This window comes from Haliotis cracherodii, unplaced genomic scaffold (genome assembly GCF_022045235.1).
Source record: "Haliotis cracherodii isolate W230 unplaced genomic scaffold, xgHalCrac1.p SCAF_1, whole genome shotgun sequence".
Lineage (NCBI taxonomy): Eukaryota > Metazoa > Mollusca > Gastropoda > Lepetellida > Haliotidae > Haliotis > Haliotis cracherodii.
Genome location: NW_027266264.1, coordinates 67,116,592 through 67,129,487, shown reverse-complemented (window position 1 = coordinate 67,129,487; position 12,896 = coordinate 67,116,592). Strand labels below are relative to the sequence as shown.

The 12,896-nt window shown below is 42.0% G+C and overlaps 1 protein-coding gene across 2 annotated transcripts in view; it reads left to right on the top strand.

Moving 5' to 3' along the window:
• Nucleotides 1-8,161, top strand: part of LOC139460187 (AP-3 complex subunit beta-2-like) — a 39,979-nt gene extending 31,818 nt beyond the window's left edge. For both annotated transcript variants that reach the window (XM_071241729.1, XM_071241784.1), the window contains 5 exons: nt 2,243-2,364; nt 3,484-3,669; nt 4,453-4,495; nt 5,240-5,422; nt 6,436-8,161. In XM_071241729.1, the coding sequence (XP_071097830.1) occupies nt 2,243-2,364; nt 3,484-3,669; nt 4,453-4,495; nt 5,240-5,422; nt 6,436-6,725 (824 nt within the window). In that variant the 3' untranslated portion in view covers nt 6,726-8,161. The remainder of the gene's footprint in view (nt 1-2,242; nt 2,365-3,483; nt 3,670-4,452; nt 4,496-5,239; nt 5,423-6,435) is intronic.
• The last annotated feature ends 4,735 nt before the right edge of the window (nt 8,162-12,896 follow it).

Genomic DNA, 12,896 nt, shown 5'->3' with positions numbered 1-12,896 from the left:
ATAGTAACACTCAGCAGCTCACAGTAACACACAGCAGCTCACAGTAACACACAGCAGCTCACAGTAACACACAGCAGCTCACAGTAACACACAGCAGCATACTTGTGTGAAGCCCATTTCTGGTGTCCCCTGCCGTGATATTGCTGGAATATTGCTAAAAGCGGCGTAAAACCTTACTCATTCACTCACTCACAGCAGCATACCACAGCTCACAGTAACACACATCAGCTCACAGTAACACTCAGCAGCTCACAGTAACACTCAGCAGCTCACAGTAACACTCAGCAGCTCACAGTAACACACAGCAGCTTACAGCAGCATACAGCAGCTCACAGTAACACACAGCAGCTCACAGTAACACACAGCAGCATACAGCAGCTCACAGTAACACACAGCAGCTCACAGTAACACTCAGCAGCTCACAGTTACACACAGCAGCTCACAGTAACACTCAGCAGCTCACAGTAACACACAGCAGCTCACAGTAACACACAGCAGCTCACAGTAACACACAGCAGCATACCGCAGCTGACAGCAGCATACAGCAGCTCACAGTAACACGCAGCAGCTCACAGTAACACACAGCAGCATACAGCAGCTGACAGCAGCTCACAGTAACACGCAGCAGCATACAGCAGCTGACAGCCGCATACAGCAGCTCACAGTAACACACAGCAGCATACCACAGCTGACAGCAGCATACAGCAGCTCAAAGTAACACGCAGCAGCATACAGCAGCTCACAGTAACAGAGCGGCTTACAGTAACAGAGCAGCTTACAGTAACACACAGCAGCTCACAGTAACACAGCAGCTCACAGTAACACACAGCAGCTCACAGTAACAGAGCAGCTTACAGTAACACACATCAGCTCACAGTAACACAAAGCAGCTCACAGTAACACAGCAGTTCACAGTAACACGCAGCAGCATACAGCAGCTCACAGCAACACGCAGCAGCATACAGCAGCTCACAGTAACACTGCAGCTCACAGTAACACACAGCAGCTCACAGTAACACAGCAGTTCACAGTAACACGCAGCAGCATACATCAGCTCACAGTAACACGCAGCAGCATACAGCAGCTCACAGTAACACTGCAGCTCACAGTAACACACAGCAGCTCACAGTAACACAGCAGTTCACAGTAACACGCAGCAGCATACATCAGCTCACAGTAACACGCAGCAACATACAGCAGCTCACAGTAACACTGCAGCTCACAGTAACACACAGCAGCATACAGCAGCTCAAAGTAACACTGCAGCAGCATACAGCAGCTCACAGTGACACTGCAGCTCACAGTAACACGCAGCAGCATACAGCAGCTCACAGTAACACTGCAGCTCACAGTAACACGCAGCAGCATACAGCAGCTCACAGTAACACTGCAGCTCACAGCAGCTCATACTAACACAGTAGCACACAGCAGCTCACAGTAACACTGCAGCTCACAGTAACACGCAGCAGCATACAGCAGCTCACAGTAACACTGCAGCTCACAGTAACACGCAGCAGCATACAGCAGCTCACAGTAACACGCAGCAGCATACAGCAGCTCACAGTGACACTGCAGCTCACAGTAACACGCAGCAGCTCACAGTAACACTGCAGCTCACAGTAACACGCAGCAGCATACAGCAGCTCACAGTAACACTGCAGCTCACAGCAGCTCATACTAACACAGTAGCTCGCAGCAGCACACAGCAACTCATAGTAGCGCAAAGTAGCACACAGCAGCACACAGTAACACACAGCAACACACAGCAACATATGGCAGCCTATAGTTACACACAGCAGCACACAGCAGTTCATAGTGGCACACAACATTTCATGGTTTAAGGTTTAATCACATACTTTGGTGTTTACCTATTGTCTATAGATGGAAATTGTACAGTGTGATAGACATTTATTTGCCAACGCTCTTAGGAGAAGCCCATGTAGAAGCCCTGGTGTCCTTGATGTTTGGTCCTTTAGTACTAGTTTTTTTATATCTAGAACCCGCTAAATCTTTAAATTATGACATTAGTGAAATGACAAGTATCCCTTGAATATCAAGCTTAATTTCAAACAGTGGTACCCCATGCTTTTCCTTGTATTACAAGCCTTCAACCACTGGGTTGCCTGAGCTGAACATGATCAAATACAACATACACACATACATACCAACACACATACAGACACTTTAAGGAGAAAGGGCCAGCTCTGCTTGGATGTGTAAGAACTGTGACTGTTGCTTCCAGTGGGATCAATGGGCGCAGGCAGTACCCCTGTGACTCCCGGTGATATGCTGACCCCGACAATGGCCTCCAGTATGAGCAACCTCTCCATCAGTGATAGAGCCTCACCTACTAATGTTGCTATGGTGAGTACAGGGAGAATAACTACCAGCTCAGGGAACAAGGCTGTGGCACGAGTTTAATTCCATGTCTCAAACTTTGGATAAATCTGTTCTATACATTCATGTTTGTAAGAAGTATGTGTGTTTTTAGATAAAGGCAGTGACCATAGTGTCAGAGATGATGGTTTTAATTGGTTATGGTAAAATGTTAAATTAGAAATAGATGTTCTGGCAGATTTACAAATATTTTGAAGAATCAGATGATGATTAGGGTGTTTTAGGAGAGTAAATTTGCAGATCTTGTAAGCCTTTCATGAATTTTTGTCCATAGTTGAGCAACTTAAACTTTCACCTCAAAATCTTCATAGAAAATTAATTTTAATTATGATGAACAAGTAGTTAGTTTGTTGCTACTTTATCAATAGTGTGAATAGTGGCTCATGCTTTCAGTCAGTGGTTTGTTTGCCTGGTCCATTCTTGATGTATTTAGATGGCACCATGATACTGCTGGAATATTGCTAACTGCAGTATTAGACAACATTCATTCGCTATTCCTATAATAAACTATGAAGATGATGATGATAAGCATGTACAGTGCAATTAGGGGCTGGTCATTATTACAGCCTGGGGAGGTTGTCAGGTTTGTTTTGATAAAATGTTACCGTAGACAGTAATTACTAGTGAAAATGAGCAGTGAAAACGTAAATATTTTCATCCATTGCGCAAAACGTAAATATTTTCATCCAAAATTTGACACTGCCAAATGTAAATCGTTAGTGTGCCAGGTATTTGGCCATCTTGTCTATGAAAATGATGGCTTAGGTACCACAGATCAGAGCACATGCAAGTATGTATATCATGATACGTATCAGATCGTGAGCAAGGTTTCGTGATACGTATCGGATCACCCAGTTGGTGTATCGTCCCAGCCCAAGTATCCATGTTAAACTATGACATGGTATCTCATTGAGCTAGCACCATAAAATCGGCATAGTCTGGACTAGTACAAGCAGACACACACACATTCATGTCGCTATATAAGGCCTGTCACCTTGAACATGACGTTAACCCAATTTCACATCACTACCATGCTAATACATTGAGATTGAGCCTGTATAGGAGTCTCACCTTATGTTTGTTCAGCCCCAGCCAGTCATAGTCCCCTCCAAGTCCTACGAGCTTCTCAACAGAATCAAAGGTAACGGCCTCGGAGTGGAGTACAAGTTCACCAGGTCCATATCAATCTTCTCACCAAAGATGGTGTCCATTGAACTGACTCTCACCAACAGTGGAGATGCGCCTGTCGCAAATATCACCATGGGAGATAAGGTATGTAGGGATATAACCATTGTCATGCAATCTGTCAGGGTAGATTTTCATCCCCAATTTTTCCTCCCAGAGCAGAGACCAGCTCCATGGTCAAGTGGTAGAGTGTCTGCCTGGAGAGGGGAAGGTCCAGGTTTCGATCCTCGGATGCATCAATCCAAAAGAATTTAAAAGATGGTACTTGTTGTTACCCTGTCTGGCTAGGCATTAAGCGGTTAAAACAAGGACTGGTCGGCTCAGAGTCAGTATACTGTGTCGGAGTGGGGTATTCATGTTAAACTGCGGCATGATGTCTCAGTGAACGAGCACTATAAAATCGGCATCAGTCTGGACTCGTACAAGCAGCCACTCACACATGGTGACACCTGTGAGCTGTGTCTTAAGGAGTTTGGGGGCGGTCGGGTAGCCTAGTGGTTAAAGCGTTCGCTCGTCATGCCGAAGACCCGGGTTCGATTCCCGACATGGGTACAATGTGTGAAGCCCATTTCTGGTGTCCCCCGCCGTGATATTGCTGGAATATTGCTAAAAGCGGCGTAAAACCATACTCACTTAAGGAGTTGATAACAGGAAGTATGGAACGTGTGTCAAGTCAAGGGTGTTTGGTTCATTGTTTAAAGAGCTTTGCTGTTGTCTCTGGGGTTTGTAACATTGTAAGTTGTATTTACAACAGTCTGACAACTGGTAGTGTAGATAAGGTACTTTGTGTACCCCCTGGAGTGTGAGTTGGCATGGCTCGCATGTTTGTTCATTGTAAATCTTCATTGAAATTGAACATGTTGTTTCCAGAAACTACAACCAGGAATGGAAGTACAGGAATTCCCAGAAATAGGTAAGCCACCTGTCAGTGTTCATCAAATGTTGTTTAAAGCTGATAGTGAGTATAAAGGTAATGGTAATATGAGGAAGCATGTGTTTGGTATTATATTTGGTCAGAACCCCAAGAAAAAGCAGGCGCTATTGTCCGACTGTATTGTCCATCAGGAAAACAAGTCAAGGGTACCAGCTGATATCTTCCAAGAGTGTTCATAATTGATTGGCTAATCCAGTAAATAATTGTATAATGTACAGGCCTTATTTAGGGTTTAGAACTTAACACCAGCCCGCTGGGTAGAACAAATTCCTGTGGGCAAGTACAAATTTCCTAATTTCCCCATTGTTTTAACATTACAGGGGCATTATACCTTTACCCTGGGTAGTAAAGCTTTTGAGTTTAGTTCTAAACCTGCTTATTTGATGTTTGTTCCATGTCAGTGGTCTAGTGGATTGAGCGTCTGGACAGTAGAAGATCGATGGTTCGATCCCTGGCCGCGTCATGACAAAAGGCATTTAAAAATGGTACTTGTTACCATGCCTGGCTCTCTGCATTACAGGAATAAGACAAGGACTGGTTGACTTGAAGTCAGTATACTGTGTCTGAATGGGGCTTGTCAAATTATTTCATGGTATCTCAGTGGCCTAGCACTATAAAACTGGCTTTAGTCCTGACAAGTACAAGCAGACACACGTGCACACGCTATATAAGTGCAGTAATCTTGAAGTTCCAAGTTGACAACAATTCCTGTTTGCATTACAGCTACACTCGGTGCAGGGTCCTCCGCATCGGTTCTCTTCGGCATCAACTACAACGACACGACACAGCCAGCAACGTTTGACCTTTGTACACAAGAACAGAAATATAGTGTTAATATCTCCGCCCCTGTGGGAGAGCTGGTGCAGCCCTACACAATGAATGAAGGCGACTTTCGAAGTCAACAAGGTAACATTTCACATCATTGGAATTAAAACGGGTGCTTTTTGTTTCAAATCTGTTCCACAAAGGGGCAGTTTTGAATGTTAAATGTAGGATTATTAACTTTATTCTGTAAGTTTTGGGACATCAAAGAGACTTTTTGTCAAGTGAATCCTACTTTGCAATAATTTAATTAATTCTTTTGGAACATGTGCTTTTCAAAACGGTAGAAGCATCATTTGTCTGGAAGTGCATATAACTGTTATGTATTGTATCTAAAGGGTAGAATGATCGTGTGTAATAACTTCCCAATGTTTGCACATGTGCATTTTACTGATTCCCATTACTGACTGGTCAGTTGAAGCCACATGATGTCACAGTGCTTCATTGTTGTGAAAAATGCAACATGACATCATCCATTGTTCATGACGTCACAGATATATTGAATTATGTCATTTGAACAAAAGGCTGCCTTCATTGAAGTTTCTCTTTAGGGTTGATATTTCATACTTTTTTTCCTTCATTTTTTTCTTGAAATGTCAATGAGAAATCTGCAGAATAACCTACTTGAATCTCGGAATTATGGTATATCTGCACCTGGTAAATGTCTCTTGCCTTAACACCATTCATTCTCTCGGGACAGTTAGTCAGTTAGTCTTGGCCAACCCATGCTTGATGTAAGAGATGACTAATGGGATAGGGTGGTCAGGCTCGCTGATCTGGTTGATGCACATCATCATATGCCAGTTGTGTAGATTGATGTTCATAATGTCAGTCACCAGACTGCCTGGTCCAGACTCGATTATTTCCAGACCACCATCATATAGCTGGAATATTGCTGAGTGCGGTGTTAAACACAAATCAAATAACAATCCATCATTCATTGTAGCTTGTTGGTTATTCTCTAAATAGTTAGCCAGATGCAGGGGAAATTTGTGAAACCTAGATCTTTGCAGTTTGCATAATCATTTATATCAGTGAATACCTGTAATAATGCATGATGGACACACTGGAGAAAGTTCCCTTCTTGTGTGCTGCAGGTAAACTTGGAGGAATGAATGAAAACTCGGGAAGTACAGAGCTTCCTGAATCGAACCAGTCACCGAAAGCTATTTGTTCCTGTGTTCATACAGCTGCGAATGTGTTACAAGTACCGTCGTCAGAGGAAAACACCTACAGATTTTCCGCCAAAACATTAGGTGATGGCACGCTTGTGTTGGTGACTGTGAAAGTTAAGGAATCCAAAGCAACTCTGACTGTCAATTGCGAGAAGATGGTGATTGGGACGATGCTGCTCAAAGATATAAAGAGCTCTCTGGGCAAAAAGTAGCCTTGACGGATTAGAACAAAACATTTATTTATTTATTTCAACTTAATTTTAAAGTAATTTAGTCTGTAAGATGAAAATCTGTGTCATGCCTATTCTCTTCATTAATATCATTCTTGAACTTCTGTCAAACAGCATGGTGATTGCAATGAACCTTCACTTGTGATTTTTTTTACTTTTGGGAAGGGTGGTGGGGTTGCCTAGTGTATGAAGCATTATCTCATCATGCCGAAGGCCAAGGTTTGATACCCCATATGGGTACAGCGTGAAGCCCATTTCTGGTGTCCCCTGCCGTGATATTGCTGTAATGTTGCTGAAAGTGGCCTAAAACCCAGCTCACTCACTCATGCCTGGTGTGAAAGAAGTTCATCCTTCAATGTATATTGCAATTTGTGAGGACAAGTTTGGGGGGGATTTATAACCATCCATGTGGAATGTTGCTGAAAGAGGTGTAAACCCTACTCACCAGTTTATCTTTTATCATAGAATTGTAGGATGTATTGATTTGTGATTTGATAATCAGAAATTATGATTGAGTGCTCTGGCTTTTCATCTTACAGACACTGTTATCCAGTGCTCACATCCCATCACTCATCTGAGTAATCGGGGTCTTGGGGTAGCCTAGTGGTTAAAGTGTTCGTTCTTCTCGTCGAAGGCCTGGGTTCGATTCCCAGCATGGGTACAATATGAAGCCCATGTTTGGCTCCCCTGCTGAGATAATGCTGGAATATATTATTAAAACCGTTGTTGTGTAATCACTAGATGTAGCAAATCAAAATGTCAATAAGTTTTTATCCTTGAATTGTGTCTACTTTGTCATCTGTCAACTAAGAAATGCCCTTAAAACAATTTATTTTGCAGGAGTTTTTCTCGTTCTCTTTCATTTAGCGCATGAAGTGCTTCTGCTTTATTTAACCATCAAACATGACTGTGGAGAAAACCCTGACCATCTTCCTTCATATGTGAAGTGGACACAACCCGTACTTCACAGTCTTGTATGCACGACATTCCTCCAGGAACACATCGTCTATACTTCCCAGTCTTGTATACACGTCCCTTTAGGAGCTCATCGCCTATACAGTGTTCCCTCGCTATTGCGCCTTGGAGAGAAGGAAATGCAATTTAAATGGTAAATCATCATGTCTAGTGATGTTTTATATCAAATTTCATATTTCTATTGACCAAGTTTGTTATACCTGTTCGTTCATCTGAATTTGCTGAAGGGATACGATGTGGTTTTTTTTTAAACACATAACACTCAATAACTCTTTTTTTACTCTGTGAATCATAAACAACTACTATTCTAATCTTTTTTTAAACATGCAGTGTTGGTCAACTACCACCTACAACTCCACCTCGGTTGAACCGCTGATCATCTATAACGCTTATCAATTATTTTGACCCCAAAAGTAGGGTTGTAGCGAGGGATCACTGTACTTCACAGTATACACGATGTTCCTTCAGGAACACATCGTCTATACTTCACAGTCATGTATACACGATGCCCCTTCAGGAACACATCGTCTATACTTCACAGTCATGTATACACGATGTCCCTTTAGAAACACATCGTCTATACTTCACAGTCATGTATACACGATGCCCCTTTAGGAACACACCGTCTATACTTCACAGTCATGTATACACGATGCCCCTTTAGGAACACACCGTCTATACTTCACAGTTATGTATACACGATGCCCCTTCAGGAACACATCGTCTATACTTCACAGTCATGTATACACGATGCCCCTTTAGGAACACACCGTCTATACTTCACAGTCATGTATACACGATGCCCCTTTAGGAACACACCGTCTATACTTCACAGTCATGTATACACGATGCCCCTTTAGGAACACACCGTCTATACTTCACAGTCATGTATACACGATGCCCCTGTAGGAACACACTGTCTATACTTCACAGTCATGTATACACGATGCCCCTTTAGGAACACACCATCTATACTTCAAAGTCATGTATACACGATGCCCCTTTAGGAACACACTGTCTATACTTCACAGTCATGTATACACGATGCCCCTTTAGGAACACACCGTCTATACTTCACAGTCACGTATACACGATGCCCCTTCAGGAACACATCGGTTATACTTCACAGTCATGTATACACGATGCCCCTTTAGGAACACACCGTCTATACTTCACAGTCATGTATACACGATGCCCCTTTAGGAACACACTGTCTATACTTCACAGTCATGTATACACGATGCCCCTTTAGGAACACACCGTCTATACTTCACAGTCATGTATACACGATGCCCCTTTAGGAACACACCGTCTATACTTCACAGTTATGTATACACGATGCCCCTTCAGGAACACATCGTCTATACTTCACAGTCATGTATACACGATGCCCCTTCAGGAACACATCGTCTATACTTCACAGTCATGTATACACGATGCCCCTTCAGGAACACATCGGTTATACTTCACAGTCATGTATACACGATGCCCCTTCAGGAACACACCGTCTATACTTCACAGTCATGTATACACGATGCCCCTTCAGGAACACATCGTCTATACTTCACAGTCATGTATACACGATGCCCCTTTAGGAACACATTGTCTATACTTCACAGTCATGTATACACGATGCCCCTTTAGGAACACATCGTCTATACTTCACAGTCATGTATACACGATGCCCCTTTAGGAACACACCGTCTACACTTCACAGTCATGTATACACGATGCCCCTTCAGGAACACATCGTCTATACTTCACAGTCATGTATACACGATGCCCCTTCAGGAACACATCGTCTATACTTCACAGTCGTGTATACACGATGCCCCTTCAGGAACACATCGGTTATACTTCACAGTCATGTATACACGATGCCCCTTTAGGAACACACCGTCTATACTTCACAGTCATGTATACACGATGCCCCTTTAGGAACACACTGTCTATACTTCACAGTCATGTATACACGATGCCCCTTTAGGAACACACCGTCTATACTTCACAGTCATGTATACACGATGCCCCTTTAGGAACACACCGTCTATACTTCACAGTTATGTATACACGATGCCCCTTCAGGAACACATCGTCTATACTTCACAGTCATGTATACACGATGCCCCTTCAGGAACACACCGTCTATACTTCACAGTCATGTATACACGATGCCCCTTCAGGAACACATCGGTTATACTTCACAGTCATGTATACACGATGCCCCTTCAGGAACACACCGTCTATACTTCACAGTCATGTATACACGATGCCCCTTCAGGAACACATCGTCTATACTTCACAGTCATGTATACACGATGCCCCTTTAGGAACACATTGTCTATACTTCACAGTCATGTATACACGATGCCCCTTTAGGAACACATCGTCTATACTTCACAGTCATGTATACACGATGCCCCTTTAGGAACACACCGTCTATACTTCACAGTCATGTATACACGATGCCCCTTCAGGAACACATCGTCTATACTTCACAGTCATGTATACACGATGCCCCTTCAGGAACACATCGTCTATACTTCACAGTCATGTATACACGATGCCCCTTCAGGAACACATCGTCTATACTTCACAGTCATGTATACACGATGCCCCTTCAGGAACACACCATCTATACTTCACAGTCATGTATACGCAAGGTCCCTTCAGGAACACACTGTCTATACTTCACAGTCATGTATACGCAAGGTCCCTTCAGGAACACACCGTCTATACTTCACAGTCATGTATACGCAAGGTCCCTTCAGGAACACACCGTCTATACTTCACAGTCATGTATACGCAAGGTCCCTTCAGGAACACAACGTCTATACTTCACAGTCATGTATACGCAAGGTCCCTTCAGGAACACAACGTCTATACTTCACAGTCTTCTATACACAACGTTCCTCGAGGAACACAGCGCCTATACTTCATGATAGTGTATACACGATGCCCCTTCAGGAACACATCGTCTATACTTCATGATCGTGTATACACTAGCTTCACAGTGTATCCATGACCCTCAAGTATGGATGTTGTAGATTTCTTTTCTTCTCAGTGTTTCTTGTAGCATCCTTAAGAATAGTCTGTTGCCAAGGAAACTGCGCTTACAAGGATAGTTTATCAGAAATTTTATCATCAGTTATGAAAGTGGTAAAACATGATTTTGAACTCAAGGATATGCTCTGTGGATTGAATCTGAAGGGTTAAAGTATACATTTTGCTTTTTGTGCAAAAAAATTAATTTTGAGAAAATATAAATAAATATGTCTCTTTGTGGCAAACATTCCAATGATGATTGACTTAAAATGTAAGGATGTTAAAGATGGGCATTAGCCTTAGATAGAAACATGTCCAAATTCACTAATCTAATCTGACAACCTCTACTCGTTCCTTTAAAGTCATACTATGTTGTACTACAAGTGAAGCATACAGAAGGTTCCTGTCATTGTACATTGATGACCCGGGGGCATGGGTGGCCCAGTCGTCTAAGGCGCCGCGATTCGCTGTGCAGAGTTGCGTCCCTTGGGCACGCCAGAAACCTATGAATGTGGGTTCGAGTCCCGGTTCAACCCCGATTATGTTTCTAGGTTTGTCAGCACCATACCCGTGCTCGTGGGTTTCACCAAAGTGGTAAACGTCAGTGACCTGCATAACTTCGGGCTTTCCTCCCACATTAAGCTGACACGCCGCGATATAACTGGAATACTGTTAAAAGCGGAGTTAAACCCAACTCACTCACTCATTGATGACCCAATATATTGCAGTCTCATCAATAATAGTATACATTTGTGGATCCTACTCATTCTGGGAAATGTAAAACATTACAAGCTGGGGCTTCGGTACTGATTTCACTATTTAAAAGCAACCCAGGTCCAAGGTTTATTTAATGAACATCATGCGGACACACAAAACATGAATACAAGACACTTGTAATATGTTTTAGAAAATGACCAAAAATGCAATTATCTCTTTGGAGCATGTGACAAACTATTAATGTTTGGTTTGTTGGTATGTTCTGATTTATGATTATATAAATTTACTGGTTTCACTATGGTTAATGTCATCTCAAAAGCCTAGAGTCTGCAATATATTTTGATAATGAAAGAATGGGCAATAACATAGAATAATACCTCATGAAAATATACGAAAGGTTTATTTACTGATTATAACTGATTGTTTTATACTACCCTGGGGTAACTGATTTTCACCTCTAATTTACAATCTGCAACATAGACTCTAAAACGGGAATCAGCTGACAGTTTGCAAGAGGAGTATGTCACTGTGTAATATCCAAGGACAGTTGCAAGACAGCTTGGTGCTTATATGATTCTATACAAAAGAATTATGTCTCAAGATTATATGTAATTGTATATATGAGCAGAAATGGAATATAAATCATATTATTGTCAAAGTTATGTAAAATGTGTTTGTGTTTCTCAGCAACACTGGTATGTATTAAAATGGAAACATTGATGCTAATGTCATTTAACCCCTTGAATATTTCTGAATGTACTGGGGTATGTGCAAAAATAAACAATGCAACTATTATGATACATGTATTGGTGTCTTTTTTTAGAAATAAAGTCTGTCAAGGCATCATCTGTTGTCTTTTAGATGATGGTTAGGTCGCAAATATTTACAGTAAGATGAGAGGAAGGAAGCAACAAGGATCAAGATATTGCCGTAAAAAGGCCAATTGATATTCTGTAATAACGTTTATTGATATTGACGTAGTGAGCCTGCTCAGTAATATTGCCGGAATTGCTGTTATAATGCTCATTGATATTACTGTAATAAGGTAAATTGATGATGCCGATATTTCTGTAATAAGGTCCTTTGGTATTGCTTTAATAATATATTTTTTCTATGGTTCTATGGTTCTATTGATATTGCTGTGATAAGGCTTATTGAAATTGCCGATATTGATGTGAAAAGGCTCACTGATATTGCCGATAGTGCTGTAATAAGGCAATTGAAGAAAACCCCACTCGCTCGTTGTTGGCCAGTGGTGAGACGGTACGGAGCTCACTATGGCGTCGGTGGGCATGCTGTGTTGGTCCATCACGGTTTCGCCTCACAATGTCCAATTTACAAAAATGCAACACAATAAGAATAAGTAGTTTTATTAATTTCAAGTAGTACAAAACTTACAAACAAATATACAGTTGA